The sequence below is a fragment of the Stenella coeruleoalba genome, assembly GCF_951394435.1.
Source record: "Stenella coeruleoalba genome assembly, chromosome: 11".
In the NCBI taxonomy this organism is placed as follows: Eukaryota; Metazoa; Chordata; class Mammalia; order Artiodactyla; family Delphinidae; genus Stenella; species Stenella coeruleoalba.
The window spans coordinates 61,751,360-61,767,558 of record NC_137157.1 but is presented as its reverse complement, the minus strand read 5'-3'; the positions used below and the strand labels follow the sequence as shown (position 1 = coordinate 61,767,558).

Below are 16,199 nucleotides of genomic sequence, written 5' to 3'. Positions count from 1 at the left end.
ATTATTTTTAATTCACTTTTTTCTTGATATACTTTTTTTTGTTTTTGGCCATGCGGCTTGTGGGATTTTAGTTCCCCAACCAGGGACTGAACCCAGGCCCTGGGCTGTGAGAGCACAGCATCCTAACCACTAGATCACCAGGGAATTCCCTCTTGATATACCTTCTGATTTGTTGTAATGATTAAATGTTTCATAGAAAAATATTTTTAGGTGTGATAATGATTTTGTGGTTATAGTTTAAGTCCTTATCTTTAGAGACTGATAATGAAATTTTTATAGATAAAATGATACCTAGAATCTGCTTCATAATGATCAAGGATGGGGAAAGTGGGTAGAGACATAGATGAAACAAGATTCCCAAGAGTTGATACATTATTGAAGTTGGGTAATGGGTACCTGTGGATTCATTATACAGGTTTTTCTATCTTAGTATACACATTTGAAATCTTCCATTAAAACAAGTTTAAGATATAGATTCCCAAGCCCTACTACCAGAGATGTTGCATTATTTCTCAAATGATCCTGATACAGTCAACTACTGAATTAGATTATAGCTAATATCCTTTTAATATAATTTTTTAAAAATAAATTTATTTATTTTTTGGCTGCATTGGGTCTTCGTTGCTGCACACGGGCTTTCTCTAGTTGTGGCGAGCAGGGGGTACTCTTTGTTGCATGCACGGGCTTCTCAATGCAGTGTCTTCTCTTATTGCAAAACATGGACCCTAGGCGCACAGGCTTCAGCAGTTGCAGCATGCGGGCTCAGTTGCTGTGGCACATGGGCTCAGTAGTTGTGGCTCGCGGGCTCTAGAAAGCAGCCTCGGTGGTTGTGGCACATGGGCTTAGCTGCTCCGCAGCATGTGGGATCTTCCCGGACCAGGGTTCGAACCCATGTCCCCCACATCAGCAGGTGGATTCTTAACCACTGCACCACCAGGGAAGTCCCTAATATAATTTTAAAGAATTATTTTCCATATAATTCTTACATCATACCGTAAAGAATCTGACTGGTCTTTGGCCCTGGTTTCTGAGAAGTAACTTATAAATCCTTGGCATTTTGTTATTCATGGTGGGCCTCTCAGATCATACCTGTGTCTATGCTAAACAAATGACTCAGGAATGGTGGCTGGTCAGGTGGGAAAGGTGAACGAAGTGATTAGAGGGTTGGGGCTTTCATACAGGTGGTATCAGTATGACCTCCAGAAAGGAGGGAAGTTAGAGATTAAGTTCAATCACACGGCCTATGAATGATTCACTATGTAATGAAATCACAATAAAAACTCTAGACACCTGAAGTTCAGGTGAGCTTCCCTGATTGGTAATCCTACATCAACGTGCTGGGAAGGTGACGTGTCTTGAGAACACAGAAGCTTCATGGTTGGGATCCTCCCAGACCTCCCCTTGCGTGTCTCTTCACTTGGCTCGTCCTGATTTGTACCCTTTATAATAAGACTGTGATTAAGTAGAGCACTTTGCTGAGTTCTGAGAGTCATTCTAGTGAATTATGGAAGATGAGTGGTCTGTAGGAACCCCCACATTTGTAGCCAGTTTGTCAAAAGCGCAGGTGGCCTGGGAACTTTGGAGGTTTACAGACGGTGTCTGAAGTGAGGTAGTCTAGTGGCGGACTATGCCCTCAACCTGTGGAATTTGAACTAACTCTGGGTATTTAGTGTCAGAGTTGCGTTGCAACTGGATATTCATTTAAGTTAATAACTAACTCCCTTCTGTTATAAAGAGGGGATCCAATTTCCAGGACTCATGTCAGAATTAAATGAGATAAATGGGATGCCTGGCACACAGAGGTGGAAAGTCAATATCCTAAACCTCTGTAATCCACTTCTTTGCCCCCCTTTTTAAAAAATGAGCCACAAGTTTATTCTATAATTTTTCTGTAACAGGTAATGAATTCTGCAGAAAAATGCAAACATCACCTTTATTGTTAATATTTACATTTGGTTCTGTAAACAAACTTGGCAAAAAAAAAAATAAGAATTTTTATACAAATTTTAAAAATTTCAAGAATATGATCTTCATCACTTCTGAAAGCTATTTATTTTAAGTCAAAAGCCAGTAAATATACAGGTTGAAAGGGAAGAGAAAAACATTGACAACAGATTATTTGAATTTCCCTCTTCCCAAGTATCTAAAGTATCACATATACCACTGTTTTCAGCATAGCCTGTGAAATCTAAAAATTCTGACTTCACTAGTCTGAAATAAGTTCAGTAGAGATTGTAGTGGTGAACTACAGATTGTTTTCTTCTTGCGTAGTAAGAAGTTCAGTTCTCTTCTTATCAAACTCCACATTTGGTTCCAGATTTTATTTTTCTTCCTTATAATATTTTCATTCTCCAGTGGATTTTACCAGAAGGTAAACTACCTGTATTCTTGATGTCACATTCACTAGGTTCCTAGAAGGACTCTGGAATGGAGTCTTTGCCTGAATTGTTAGATGTTCCTGTAAACTGTTTATTGCTAACAGACTAGAATCATGACCAAATACTGAATGAAGGTCCTTTTCCTTCAGATCCTGTGCTGGGAAATGCACAGCATCTGACTTTCGTTTTGGTTGAGATGCTCTTATCCATATTGAAATTAGAAATGTATATACATGTCTGTGGCCGACATGGATAGTGATCTACCCTTACTTCTAAGTCATTTTCATGTATAATTAATTTCTGTTCAGAAATGTCAGGAATGCATTCCTGCTCATTTTTATGTGGAGGTAGATGTGTAAAATTTTCTTTTATGTCATTTTCGGCTGGATTTAAAATGGAACATTTATTAGATGTTGTCTCATCAAGCCCTCTCAATTCACTGGAAAAGTAGGGAATATGTTCTGAAATAAACACATTTTGTTCGGGTTCCTGGGTTTCTTTATACAGGAAACTCTGCTCAATCACTTGTACGTTATTTTCCCTGAAGTCTGAGATGTATGTTGCGATTCTAGCTTTTCTTTATATTCAGCCTTTTTCAGGACAGTTGCAGTAATAGGAGAAATGGATCTAATACTGTATTTTATTCTTTCAGGCATGTCCCTTTCATATTCCACAAAATCAAAAACTAACTTAGATACAATACCATCAACAACTTGATAGTGATTACTCTGTGCAAAGTTTCTGTGTTGCTCACTTAGAATATGTGGCTCATATCTTCTACCTTTACAAAAGGCTTTTTGAGTCTACTTGTTCTTGCTTTTTGTGGACCAATACCTATTCTTTTCCCCACATCGTTTACAGAAGTGCTTGATTTCTTGAGTAAATACTTTCTTTTATTCAATGTAGCATCTAATGTCATCAATTGAAGAATTTTTACTCCCCATGACAAGGCATTTGATAATATACTATTTGAAGGAAAAAAATCATGGTCATTTCTAGCTTTTTCGACCACTAATTTTCCTCTGATCAAACACACTGAATCTGGAGACTCAAATGAACTTCCATCATGGCTAGAATAAGGTGAAGTGGTTTCTGCACTATACGCAAATTCAGGGCTTGGTACACGAGAAATTTGTCCTTTTTATTTGAAATAAGATAACTGATATCTTTATTGAGAAATTCTTGAACTCGCCGTCCCAGATCCTTAATGTCCTTTGGCAGTTTTTCAGATACAGTGACAGAAGGTAAGTCAATGTAAAATACTTTTCCCCAAAGTGGCTTACTTTTGGATCTTTCTGGTTTGTTATCAGTTTTCAGAGTTTAAAGATGGCTATTTTTTTCATTTTTGACATGAACTCCACCCTGGAAATGTCCTTTGCTGTAGATCCTCATGGCTCCGTAGTTCATGGCAGCCACCTGGCATTCACATGCTGGGTCTGGAGAGGGTGTCACGTCCAGCAGCTCTGGAAACACGGCTCTCCAAGGCCCGCTGACTGGCCAGCTGCCTCTCCCCTTTTGCAGGCCACCAACTGTTGTCCACTTCTTTTTTTTTTAATGTTACTATATATGAGTTATATATTTTTTCTTGTTCCAATTGCATGTGTACTATAGAATTTTCAGAGTTGGCTGCAGTGACCTGTTATCCACTTCTTAAAGTAAGTTTTCTACATAAAATTACCCATAACGTCCAGTGAAGACAGAAGGAACAGTGAGAACAGGAGGTTTGGGTGAGAATGACAGGTAAAAGATGGAGATATTGTTTTAGAATAAATGGCTTTGGTGAGGTAGATGCAGTGGACAAAGAGGCAACAAAACATGGGGCCACTGAGATGAGAAGACCCTTAGGGTGGGAGAGAGGCAGCCTAGGGAAGACAGTAAGCCAGAAACTAAGGTGACAGGGACTTGTTTTGATTTTGTCTAAGGACCTGGTGATGTCACTGTACCCTGGGGGAACCACCAAGAGAAAAGAAGAACACTTGTCTGTCCCCCTAAACCCAGAGTGAGCAGGAACAGGAAAGGTAATTTTCTGTGGTTCCCAGGAGAAGGATAAGCAGCAGGTCACCTTGTGGCCCTTACTCCTGGGGGGAGGATGGGTTACTAGGGATGCTTGCTGATTTGCAGAACCTGCTGTTCTTCTGCCAATCGGCCCTCATATCTTCTTTCTTCCTCCAAGCTTCCCTTTCCCACCCTCCAGATTACCTGTTGTTGGTAGAAGTTATTGGCATTTTGTTCAAACCGTTCATCTTTGGTTTCCACAGTTTTCCCCAACTTCTGCAGTACCTGGGGATATAAATCAGAGAGGTCCACACTGTTATACTCAAGTCTCTCTTAACTGTTGGCCTCATTTGACCCTGGCTTCTCTCAGAGTCTCAGGTGCAACTTAAGGGAGGTACTCATATCAGCCCAACAGAATTAGAAATATAGCATGTTGCTGAAAAATCAATCATGTTTTATGGTTCTTCTCAAATTGGGGTACTCCTGGGGATATGCAGCAGTGTACTAGGGGGTATATATAAAGACCAGAATAAATAAGGTATATGTTCCTGGAATGAAATTGTTATTTACAGTGGTTTTCGGCATGGGGGAGAGTATTATATTAAAACAAGAATTAATTAGAAGAATGTAAAATGTGCATGGCTTTTAAAGATAAAACATGAGGCTTGAAGACATTTTTTTACTTGAGAGACCCTCTTCCAGCCATAGCAGCAGATTCCTTTAGATAGATGAGGTCAGAGAGGCGAGCAGGAGACTCTCTTCTTCTGAAGGCCCTTGTGGAAAACTTTGAGAAGCCCTGATATAATGCATTTGAAACTCAGCTAGAAGTGAGGGCTGTCCATATTGATCTCCTCTCCCCTGGGACCGGGAGAGCCAACCATCATACTGATCTGAGTGCTCATGCAAAGGACATGGAAATGAGAAAGGCACAGCTCCTGTTCTCATAGGGGACACTCACTTCTAACAAGGAAGACCCTGACTCTTGTATCTGTAACCCCATTTTGGAAGGAGGCACCACCATCCCCCAGACCCAAGTCAGAATCAGGAGCTGCCCTCAACTACTTCTCTCACTTCCTTCATGGAATCCCTCACCATCTGGAAACCATCCCATGATTTCCCGTCTCACTGCCACAGCTTTAGTCCAGGCCTTCACTGTTTTCCACCTGGCCTGGTCTATCATGCTGCTGCTTAAAGCCTTCTGATGATTCTCCATTCATCTGCTCAGCAGATTTTTATTAAATGCCCAATATGGGACTTCCCTGGTGGCACAGGGGTTAAGAATCCACCTGCCAACGCAGGGGACACGGGTTTGATCCCTGGTCCGGGAAGATCCCACATGTCGCAGAGCAACTAAAGCCCGCGCGCCCTAGAGCCCATGCTCCGCAACAAGAGAAGCCACCGCAATGAGAATCCTGCACGCTGCGATGAAGAGTAGCCCCCGCTCGCCGCAACTAGGGAAAGCCCATGCGTAGCAACGAAGACTCAACGCAGCCAAAAAAAAGTATCTACAAGTTATAGTTCTAACTCTAGCATACATATGGGTCTCAATGATCTGACCCTTCATTGAGCCTCAGCTCTCAGCATTCCTTCTTCCTACCAGTCTCTCTCTCTCACACTTCTTTAGTTTTCTAATAAGCCATACTGTTGCTTGCTGTAGATGCTGTTATTTACAGTGGTTTTCAGCATGGGGGAGAGTATTATATTAAATAAACCCATAACCCAATGCCCTCTTTCCAGAATGCTCTTCCTCACCGTAGCCAACTATCTAAAAAGACCTAATTCATACTCTATATCCTTTGTGACACTTAATCACATCTACTTTATCCCATTAATCAAGCTAAATGGCTCCCTCCTAAGCAGTTACAACTTCTGTACCTGTATACACTTTTGTTACTGGTTTTTGTTTTTTTGTTTCTTTTGGCCATGTTGCACTGCTTGCTGTGTATTTTAGTTCCCCAACCAGGGACTGAACTCGGGCCCCAACAGTGAAAGCGCTGAGTCCTAACCACTGGACCACCAGAGAATTCCCCTATTACTATTTTATTATTTGCATTTATCTATGTCTCCTTCTAAACTGTGAGCTCCTTGAGGATTGGGCACTTGCCTTATCTGTATTTCTCAGTATCCAGCAAATAGATACTTAATACTTACAACAGGAAGGAGAGTGAGACTGATACAGGAGGGAACCAATGGACTGGGCCTTGAATTAAGATTTTGCTAGGGACTTACCCGGTGGTGCAGTGGATAAGACTGCGCTCCCAATGCAGGGGGCCAGGGTTTGATCCCTGTTCAGGGAACTAGATCCCACATGCATGCCGCAACTAAGAGTTTGCATGCCACAACTAAGGAACCTGTGTGCCACAACTAAGGGGCCTGCAATGCTGCAACTAAGGAGCAGGCAAGCCGCAACCAAGGAGCCCGTCTGCTGCAACTAAGAGCTGGTGCAACCAAATAAATAAATAAATATTAAAAAAAAAAGATTTTGCTAGACTGAAATAAAGTAAAAAGGGTGAGGATAGAAAGAGGATTTCAGGCAAAGATAACATCAGCAAAGTCACAGGAGTATGCAAATTCATGGCAGTTTCATGAGATGGTTCAGCATGACTGGTTTAGGGTGTGTTATGGGGAGTGATGGGTAAGGAAACTAGAAAGGGAGATTGGAGTCTCATTGCGAAGGACTCTGAATCTTATGGAAGAGCGCCCACGTCTTGGGCGTGAGACCGGCTCTATGTAGACTCTGACTAAGGTGTCTCCATTCTTAATCCTGGAGCTAACATCTCTCACTTCTGGAGCTCTCTCTATGGTGGTTAAGCTCAAGGTTGCTGGAGTGAGACAGATATATGGCTTTTCCACTTACTGGCTATAAGCCTTTGGGCAAATCACTTCAACTCTAGAGCCTCAGTTTACAGAACTCCCTTTCCCCCACTAAGATAATAATATCTCCTGGAGTTGTTGGGAGAATTAAATGATATTATACACATAAATTGCTTTCACAGTGCTGCCCTATGGTGAGCACTTAATACAAATATTATCATTGTGTCTAGTTCCACTCCCTTCCCTATAAATACCTGTCTTTATTTCCTTTTCAGTTTAGCCATATGTGTTTGTCTGTGTCTCTCTACTCCACCTCACTTGACAGCCGGCCCTGGGTGTGCAGAGTCACTCATCTTCCCAGGCTCCACCCTCTGCCCCCAACCAAACACTGTCCTCTACCAGAAAGTTGCAACACCACCTTGTTTAGTGGTAATGGCAGCTCTCACTTCCTTCCTGCCACCCCTCCCTTCCTTTGACTGGGGCTTGGTTCTTCTGCTGGGGGTGCGGGGAGGGGTGCTGAAAGGAGAGAGGTGTCAATTCAGTCTAGAGTCAATGTGGCACACCCTGGAGCAGACCAATATCCCCAAACCCCAAAAGGCTCAAGGCAAAAAGGCTTGGAGGGTGTGGGAGTGTGTGTGTTGAGGGAACACTCCCACCTTCAACTCTGAAACTGAAAAGATGAGTATGATCACCCTGAAAACATAACCCAATGCCCTGGGCCCAAAGTATTTGTTGCCTTAAGCAAGAGGGCCATGTGTCAGGGCACCTACACTATGTTGTAGATGTTCCTCCTCAACTAGAGTTCCTTGAGGAAGGAGGATGTAGGGATGCTCTACAGATGTCTGTTGAAAGACTTAATAATTCTACCTTTGGATTATTTACTAATGAAAGCTCATATAATGCCAATCCTTAAAGTCCTGCACTGAGAATTTCACCCCAGTTTGCCTGGCCTAGCAGATGAGAAGTTAGAATACAGATTATTTAAAGAGAAAGAGCAGGGACAAGAGAGAAAGTAAATGTGGCAAAATGTTAACACTTGGTGAAACAGGTGAAGAATATTCCAGTGTTCATTGACCTATTTTAATTTTTGTGTAGGTTGGGGTGGAAGTATAGAGCTTAAAAAAGAAATCACTGCAGACATGTTTTATATTTTAGTTAATTCTGTCAATTGGAGTAATTTGAAGAGGGGTTGGATATTAGACATTATGGAATTTTGTTAGAAAATTTTTTCTTAGATGTGATAATACTGTAGTTATGTAAAAAACCCTTATTTTCAAGATATATTCTAAAGTAGGCTCTCCTTAATATGGCCCTAATATATTTTCCAGCCTTTTCTCCCACCACTCCCTGAGCTCCAGCTCAGCTGCATTTTTCCCTATTCCGCCTAAAAGGATTTCCAGATTCCACGCCTTGCTCATGCTGGCATTCCCCAGCTGGACTGCTCTCTCACCACTTGCCTGAGGAACTACTAATCAGCCATAATTCCTATCTCAAATTCAGCCTTCACTACAAAACCTTCCTCTATTCTCAATTCTTCTGCCCTCTCAATTTCCCACAGACAAGCAGATCTCTCAGGTCACTTATTTTACTTTAAACAAACAAACAACAACAAAGAAAACCCCAACTAGACTGTAAGCTTCTAGCAGGCAAGAATGCCTCTTGCTTATCTCTAAATTCCCTCCCGGGGTCCAGCCCAGTATCTCGGACAGAGGAGTTTTTCTGTAAATATTGCTGATTGAACCCTCTGGGATACAAGCTGAGTAAAAGTCAACAGATGAAAAGACCAACAAAGGAGTGGTAAACAATGAATGCCTTTCTTGGGGGAGATCTGAGAAGTCTGCCACAGAGAAATCACAAACAGATGGTGAAAGTATTAGTTTGAAACGTGAAGATGTATCATACTGTAAAAACACAATAAAGCCAGACTCCTGTTGAGTCTGAGTAGGAACTGGAAAATAAAACAAGAATGCTTCATCTCCATTGTGTTTAACAGTCCCCAGACCTTCACTCCTAGGTTTGCTCCTTCGAGATCAGCAGGAAGTGGGCAGGCACAGGAGGAAGTGGGGAGACACAGATGTTAGAGTGGTTTTTCAGGAAACTTGTAAAGAGAGCAGCCTGCGATTGGGATCCTAAGGCAGGACACCTGAGTTTCAGTGATAATTCTGCCACTTGCCAATCTCTTTTGAGACTCATTTCCTCATTTCTAAAGTGGGGATACTAATAGCATGCTTAAAGAGTTGAAAAGATGAAGTGAGATCATATCACAAGAATGTGGGCTCCATAAAGGGAGATATCACATCCTTCTTATATTCCTGTGCTTTGTCCATAGCAGGCACTTGATATTTGACACATTCGTTGTTACATATTACTCAGATGGTTACAGTCAACTGCCTATAGTAAAACTGCAGTGTCCCAGTGAGTCCTTTCTTTTGACGATAACATTCTCCCTCTTTATCTTGCCTTCAATAACTTCCCAAGACTCAAAAACTCTGGCAGGCTGAGCTGAGCTCTTTCTCCCAAACCTAGGCCATTCCCATTCTATCCAGGCAACATCCACTACCCCTAGGGTGCCAGCGGTACAGCTCGAAGTTCAATGTCTGCCTTTGTGTCTAAGTCTGGGTTCAGAGTATCTCTTTGTTTTCTGCAACAACCTGGGAGTTCCTCAGGGCAGATTTGAGTTTGCTCCTCTCTCTGCCTTCTCAGGGTTCAGACTAGGAAGAAAGAACAGGGTGTACCTGGGCAGCTGGTTCTCTTTTTGGGAAATACTTGACTCTGAGGTTTGAGGCGCCCTCTCCCCTTCTCACTTTGGTGTCCTCACCAAACTGAGTTTCCAAATCACTGAACATCAATTCTCATTTTACAGAGGCAGAATCTGAAGCTCAGAGCAGGGATGTTATTTACCTGAGGCTTCGGAGCCCATGCTAAAAAAGGAAAGAAATCTTAAAGCAAGGGCGTAGTGTTGATAGGCTAGATGAGGACAGGTGAAAGCGTGAGGTAAAATCAATTGCTGTGTCTTTTAAACATAACTATTATCCACGAGTTTTCGGTCTTCGGCGATTTCTTTTTGTTTTTCCAACCCATAGAGTAGCTGGCCTTCTCTTCTCTAGTACCTCCTTTTCCTCCACAAACCACTTCTAACTACACCTTCCCACAGGCTCTGATCACTATCAGATTTGTAACTAGACAGCCTTTGGAGAGACTGAAACCATGATCAAGGTGAAGTTAGGGTAAAGTAACAAAGTCTAGCCACACAAAAATCTTTTCCTTTTCCTCTGCTCTTTCACATGACCCCAGCTTCCTCAGACAAAGACCGGGGGAAAAAACACACACATTCCCCCTACCCTTCCACTGTGAGCCTCTTAAACATAGGCACTACATCTATATTCCATCAATTCTCTGTTGATAATCCCACTTGGGAGAGCTGGCTGCCTTTAATCCTTCCCAGCACTCAAGCTAGTGCTCCGCTTTTGGAAGATGATACAAATATTTAAATTCTTAAGCATATGGTGTTCATTCAAATGCTTCTAAGACCACAAAGTCTTAGAAAACCAAAATTCTCTCCCAGGTCCTTATCGCTCTCTCCCTCTGGTTTTTCTTCTAGCCTATTCATTTACCCATACCATCTCACCTACCAGAGTGTTGGTGGGTGGAGAGCAGGGGTTCAGGCTAGAAGCAAAGAAAATACTCTGAACGGGTAGAAACAGTAATGCCACTGAAGTGTGTGGAGCAGCGTCCACACCGTCTCTGTAGGTGGGCAGGTTATAGACGGACGTACAGACAGCCTACCTAGATGGAGCAGGGCCACCCACCGCTACCCGAGGATACAATGCAAAAAGAAGTGCTCTTTCCCCACCCTGAACAGGGTACTCTCCAACGCCAAAGCGAGGCCCAGGAAGCAGATACGGGCTTCTGCTTGCATCAGCTTAAGCAACACCCCGCGGCCAGGCCGGGTCAGGTACAGAGCGAATTGGGCAGAATTCCTCTAGTCCTCCTGGCCTCCCGGTCCCAGCTAACGGGTGATGCTCGCTGGCAGGCCAGCTGGTCAGTACTGTCTTATGACTCTGGGAAATGACCCTCTTTGAACCTTCAATTTCATCATCTGTAAAAAATACCACCTTCGCTGGGTTGCGAGGCCAAAATTTGCTACACAGCAGTCACCAACGTTAGTTCCTTTCTTTCCCCTTTTCTGGGTCAGCTTGGGCGTTGTTTAAGGTTCCTGAGAGAGGCCGTGGGAAGCGTCTCCCAGCTTCCCCCATCCCTGCCCAAGACCAGGCAAGGCTCTGCTTTCTCTCAAATCTGCCTGTTTCAATGGAAACCCAGTCCCCGCTCAAGTTTCCCGAGGTCAATCGGATACCCCTGAGGGCGGCCCAGCCTCCCGGCCCCGAGCGCCCTGCACGCCCTGGTCGCCCCGTGGAGCCTCGGCCTCGGCTCCCGGCTGCCTACCTTCTCCTGGGCTCTGCTGAACTTCTTCTGCACCTGCTTGGCGAAGAGGCCGGCGGCGCCGCTCGCCCTGCCCTCGGCCATCCTGCCAGCTCCCCAGGGGCAGCAGACCCTGGCCCGGAGCCCTGTGGTTTTCTCTGGGCCCCTGAAGAGGAAGCAAGGTTCCCGGCATGCCTCGCATCCGGTCGGGCGGGCGGGCCTCGCGACGCACACCCCGCCCCGCCGCCGCCGCCTCGGGCTCACCCTGGGCTGCCCGAGGCTGCCTGAGGCCCAGGGCGCCCGGCCCTCACGGAGACCCTTGCAAGGCCCACTCGAGGCCCAGCCGGTGGCGCCCCGGGGCCCTACCCCGAAGCCCGTCCGGCTCCCGGGTGCGGCCCGGGGAGGGGCCAATGGGGCACCTGTGGGGCTCAGGCGGGGGCTGGGCCTGCGCCTGTTCCCAGGAGGCGGGAAAGGCGGGCCTGCCCTCAGGCGGCGCTCCAAACCCTCCGGCCCTGAGGTAGAGGAACACCAGCCCCGTTGAAGAGTTTGCAAACGTGCGCCAAGACTCAGTGTTCCCCGAGAGCCAAATTAGCTGTAACCGATTAGCGGCAGTGTGTGTGTGGGGGGGGGATAACTGAAACAAGGGGGTAGAAAATACTGCGATTTCCACTCAGCAAGAGGGTTGTATTAGGGACTTCTCTGGTGGCGCAGTGGTTGAGAGTCCGCCTGCCAAAGCAGGGGACACGGGTTCGAGCCCGTGTTTGAGCCCTGGACCGGGAAGATCCCACATGCTGCGGAGCAACTAAACCCGTGCGCCACAACTACTAAGCCTGCTCTCTAGAGCTGGTGAGCCACAACTACTGAGCCCCATGTGCCACAACTACTGAAGCCCGTGCGCCACAGCAAGAGAAGGCACCGCAATGAGAAGCCCATGCACCGCAAGGAAGAGTAGACCCCGCTCAATGCTCTAGAGAAAGCCTGAGCGCAGCAATGAAGACCCAACACAGCCAAAAATAAATAAATAAATAAAAAGAATGTTGTATGGGAAAACGGGTTTGACTTACATGGGTGTGTGTACTGGGTCACCAAGTAAAGTTTCTTACTCCGGGGTGCAGTTTTTAAAGATGGAAACCCTCTACCAGAGAGGAGGTTGGCGCTGTCAACTGAAAAAAAAAAAAAAAAAAGCACAATCTAAAAGTTGAGAATTACGTTTTATTTGGCGGACAAAACCGAGGACTTAAGCGTGGGACACGGTCTCTCAAGTAGCTCTGAGAGACTGCCGGGAAGAGGTAAGGGAGGAGCCAGGGTATATAGGAGTTCTTGCAACAAAGACCAGGTTGTCAGAACATCAAAAGATTTTGGTTAATTAAAGAAAACCAGATATCTCAAGTTAAGGAATTTGGCACTTTTCTATTTGTGGGAAGATGCAAGAGTCTGGGCTCACTGAAATCACTCCTTTGATATGCACCTCAGCTATCTGGGGCCAGTACCCTGTGTTTTCTCATCCTGGGTCTCCTCAGGGTAAACTGTTGGGGCTGGGGTGGCTTCAGTGGCTGATGGCTTGATGGTCAGCATCCTGTTTCTATCCTGAGTTCCCTCAGGGCTCACCACTGGGGGAGGGGGTGCTGTAGTGTGATGGCTTGATGGCTGCAACATCCTTTGTTTACTGATACGGCAGGCAACATTCTTTCACTCGCAGCTCTAAACCTAGATCTGGTAGGGGTAGGCTGAGCAAAGGGGACAGAACTCCACATCTGGACCTGAAAGGGAGGAACAACTGAGCTAGAAGTAGAAACAAGGATGCTTAGGAAAGGAGAGGACCTTTATTGAAAAAAGGCTGAGGATGAAGGTATGGAAGCCTGTGCTGGGGGTGGGGAGCAGATTTTTCTAGCTGGAGGAACTAGTACAGTGTACTAGATGGAGAGAGGATATCAATTGTGTAACTTGGGATGGGACTGCTCAGATTATAACAGTTTCTTCTCTAGGTAGTAGGTCTCCAAATGAGTTACTCCCTGGGACTTCCCTGGTGGCACAGTGGTTAAGAATCCCACTGCCAACGCAGGGGACGGGTTCGAGCCCTGATCCGGGAAGATCCCACGTGCCGCGGAGCAAGTAAGCCCATACGCCACAACCACTGAGCCCATGCCACAACTACTGAAGCCCACACGCCACAACAAGAGAAGCCACTGCAATGAGAAGCCTGCGCGCCGCAACGAAGAGTAGCCCCTGCTCGCTGCAACTAGAGAAAGCCTGCACGCAGCAACGAAGACCCAAAGCAGCCAAAAATAAATAAATTAATTAATTAAAATAAAACTCAACTTAATTTCTAATGCAGAGAGGACCACATTTTAAAAAAAAAAAAAGAAAGAAAAGAAAAGAAAGTAACTCCCTGACATGTTTGAGGGGATAGCTGGGAATTAGGACTCTGGGTTTGGAGGAGCTGCTCACTCAAGGATTTTATAGTACAAGTAAAATGCCCCGAAAGAAAGGAAGAGGGACAAAATACACTTCCTAAGGACTGGCGAGGGAAGCTGGAGGTCTGAGACAAAATTGAAGGGCCTTCTCTGCTATTGTTTTTCAGGTCATTCCCCCAAAAAGGCATATTGCACTCAGGGTCAACCATGTGACAGGCATTGCTGAGTGTTGGGGAAGCCAAGAATAAATTTTAAAAATGTGATCCCTGGGCTTTCCTGGTGGCGCAGTGGTTGGGAGTGTGCCTGCCAATGCAGGGGTCACGGGTTCATGCCCTGGTCTGGGAAGATCCCACATGCCGCGGAGCGGCTGGGCCCGTGAGCCATGGCCGCTGAGCCTGCGCGTCCGGAGCCTGTGCTCTGCAACGGGGGAGGCCACAACAGTGAGAAGCCCGCGTACCGCAAATAAATAAATAAAATGTGATCCCTGACTTCAAGATGCTTAATGTCTGGAAGTTGAGGTAGGTTGTTAATCAGATGTTTATAATGTTATGTGCTTAATTCATTTCTAGAAATGGATACAAAAATTTCAGGTAATAGGTCATTAGGGTTTATTCTGTTATAACGCTAGCTGTGGGGATGGTCTAGAAGAGGCAAAGTGAAGAAAATGGAAGGACTTCACGGTGGGTGGGGAGAAGTGGGGGCAAGTGGGAGGACTGTGGTGCTGTGGGAACACTGAGGAGAGATGGCGATGACAACAGGTGTGTCACTAGCAGAAGGAGGCTGATACCTGGGGCACTGTCAGGAATCCTCAGCAGTGCAGCCCAGCCACTGCTTCCTAAGAAACTGTCTTCAGTGCCAATCCCTTGGGAACTGAAATTGGTCGTCACCAAATCATATAGTATTATTAGAGCAGGAAACATCTTTAGAAGTTAACTAGGTAGGGAAACTGAGTAACAGAAAGGGCTGGTGACTTGCCCAAGGTTACCCAGTTCCTCAGTGGCAGTGAATTGTGAGTTGGGAATAAAGGTGTCCTGTCTAGCCCAGCTTCTTTTGGTGTATACACCGTTCTAGAGGCCTCTGCTGACACGGCAGCCTATAAATTGCAAGACTGGTCTTAGCCAGTTTCTCCTGCTGTAATGTTAACTCTCCCGGTACCTCTTGTCTGGTCCTCAGCGATCACTATGAAAAGCTACTTGTCACCCTCTTAGCCTTCTCCTTTCAGTTCCTTCTTCACTCTATCACAGGCCACTCTAACAGACTGAGCCCTGGCCAGGATAGGACAGAATTATCAGCTTCCCAGTTCTCTGTGGTTTATAGAACCCCGGATCTGTTGCTTATTTTTGTCCAGCCTTGAAGTGCTGACTCATACTTAGTTTGAGACCACATATTATTTTCCCCTCAACCCTTTCCTTTCTTTGTTCCTTATCTTCTTTTCTCCTTTTTTCTATTCTTTCCTCTCTGTCTCCTTTCTAATTTGTCACTTACGTTGTCTGCTGGCATCTGACCTACCACCTAATCCTGTATTCCTATCTTTAGTGTATCCTTGTAGTTGCCATGACTCAGAACCTTGGGGTGAACACTGTTCTAGGCACTGAAGGGAGAAACAAAAGAAGGACAAGCCTACAGTCTACTTGGGAGAGTCAGGGCACATTTCGTCACTCAGGAACATTTTAAAGCCCTCTGTGCCTTTGACTATAGCAAATATGTTTGGGAGGAGGGACAGATGGGCAGATTAATGGATGAGTAGGTCTTAACATAATCCAAAAAGGACAATGTAAGACCACTCTCACTTGGCTTAGTTTGTGAACTGATAGAGATGGCAGCAAATGGAAGAACGAGCCCAGAAATGTGGTGAAATCCAACTCAGGCCCTGTAACTGCATTTCCACTAGAGGGCTTAATTACAAATAAAAAGACACAGGGGGCTTCCCTGATGGCGCAGTGGTTGGGAGTCCGCCTGCTGATGCAGGGGACATGGGTTCGTGCCCCGGTCCGGGAGGATCCCACATGCCGTGGGGCGGCTGGGCCCGTGAGCCATGGCTGCTGAGCCTGTGCATCCGGAGCCTGTGCTCCGCAACGGGAGAGGCCACAACAGTGAGAGGCCCGCGTACTGCAAAAAAAAAAAAAGACACAGGGTAATATATATATTCAATTTTATTTGCATTTCTGCATCTGGCTCA

The 16,199-nt window shown here is 45.4% G+C and overlaps 1 protein-coding gene and 2 pseudogenes across 6 annotated transcripts in view; all 3 read right to left on the bottom strand.

Annotated features, from left to right (window-relative positions):
• The window catches only part of BIN2 (bridging integrator 2), a 34,401-nt gene extending 21,632 nt beyond the window's left edge, over positions 1–12,769 (bottom strand). For 3 of the 4 annotated variants that reach the window (XM_079937676.1, XM_079937677.1, XM_079937679.1), the window contains exons 1-2: positions 11,631–12,245; positions 4,578–4,658 (exon numbers count right to left, since the gene is read on the bottom strand). In XM_079937676.1, coding sequence (XP_079793802.1) covers positions 4,578–4,658; positions 11,631–11,711 — 162 coding nt within the window. In that variant the 5' untranslated portion in view covers positions 11,712–12,245. Of the gene's footprint in view, positions 1–4,577; positions 4,659–11,630; positions 12,246–12,670 lie in introns of those variants that run through there. The other variant, XM_079937678.1, reaches the window with a different exon arrangement.
• LOC307193901 (protein DBF4 homolog A-like) lies at positions 2,052–3,133 on the bottom strand (annotated as a pseudogene). Its single transcript has one exon. The product of its transcript is annotated as a protein DBF4 homolog A-like (transcript).
• On the bottom strand, positions 3,133–4,102 carry LOC307193900 (protein DBF4 homolog A-like; annotated as a pseudogene). Its single transcript has one exon. The product of its transcript is annotated as a protein DBF4 homolog A-like (transcript).
• Positions 12,770–16,199: the final 3,430 nt, after the last annotated feature.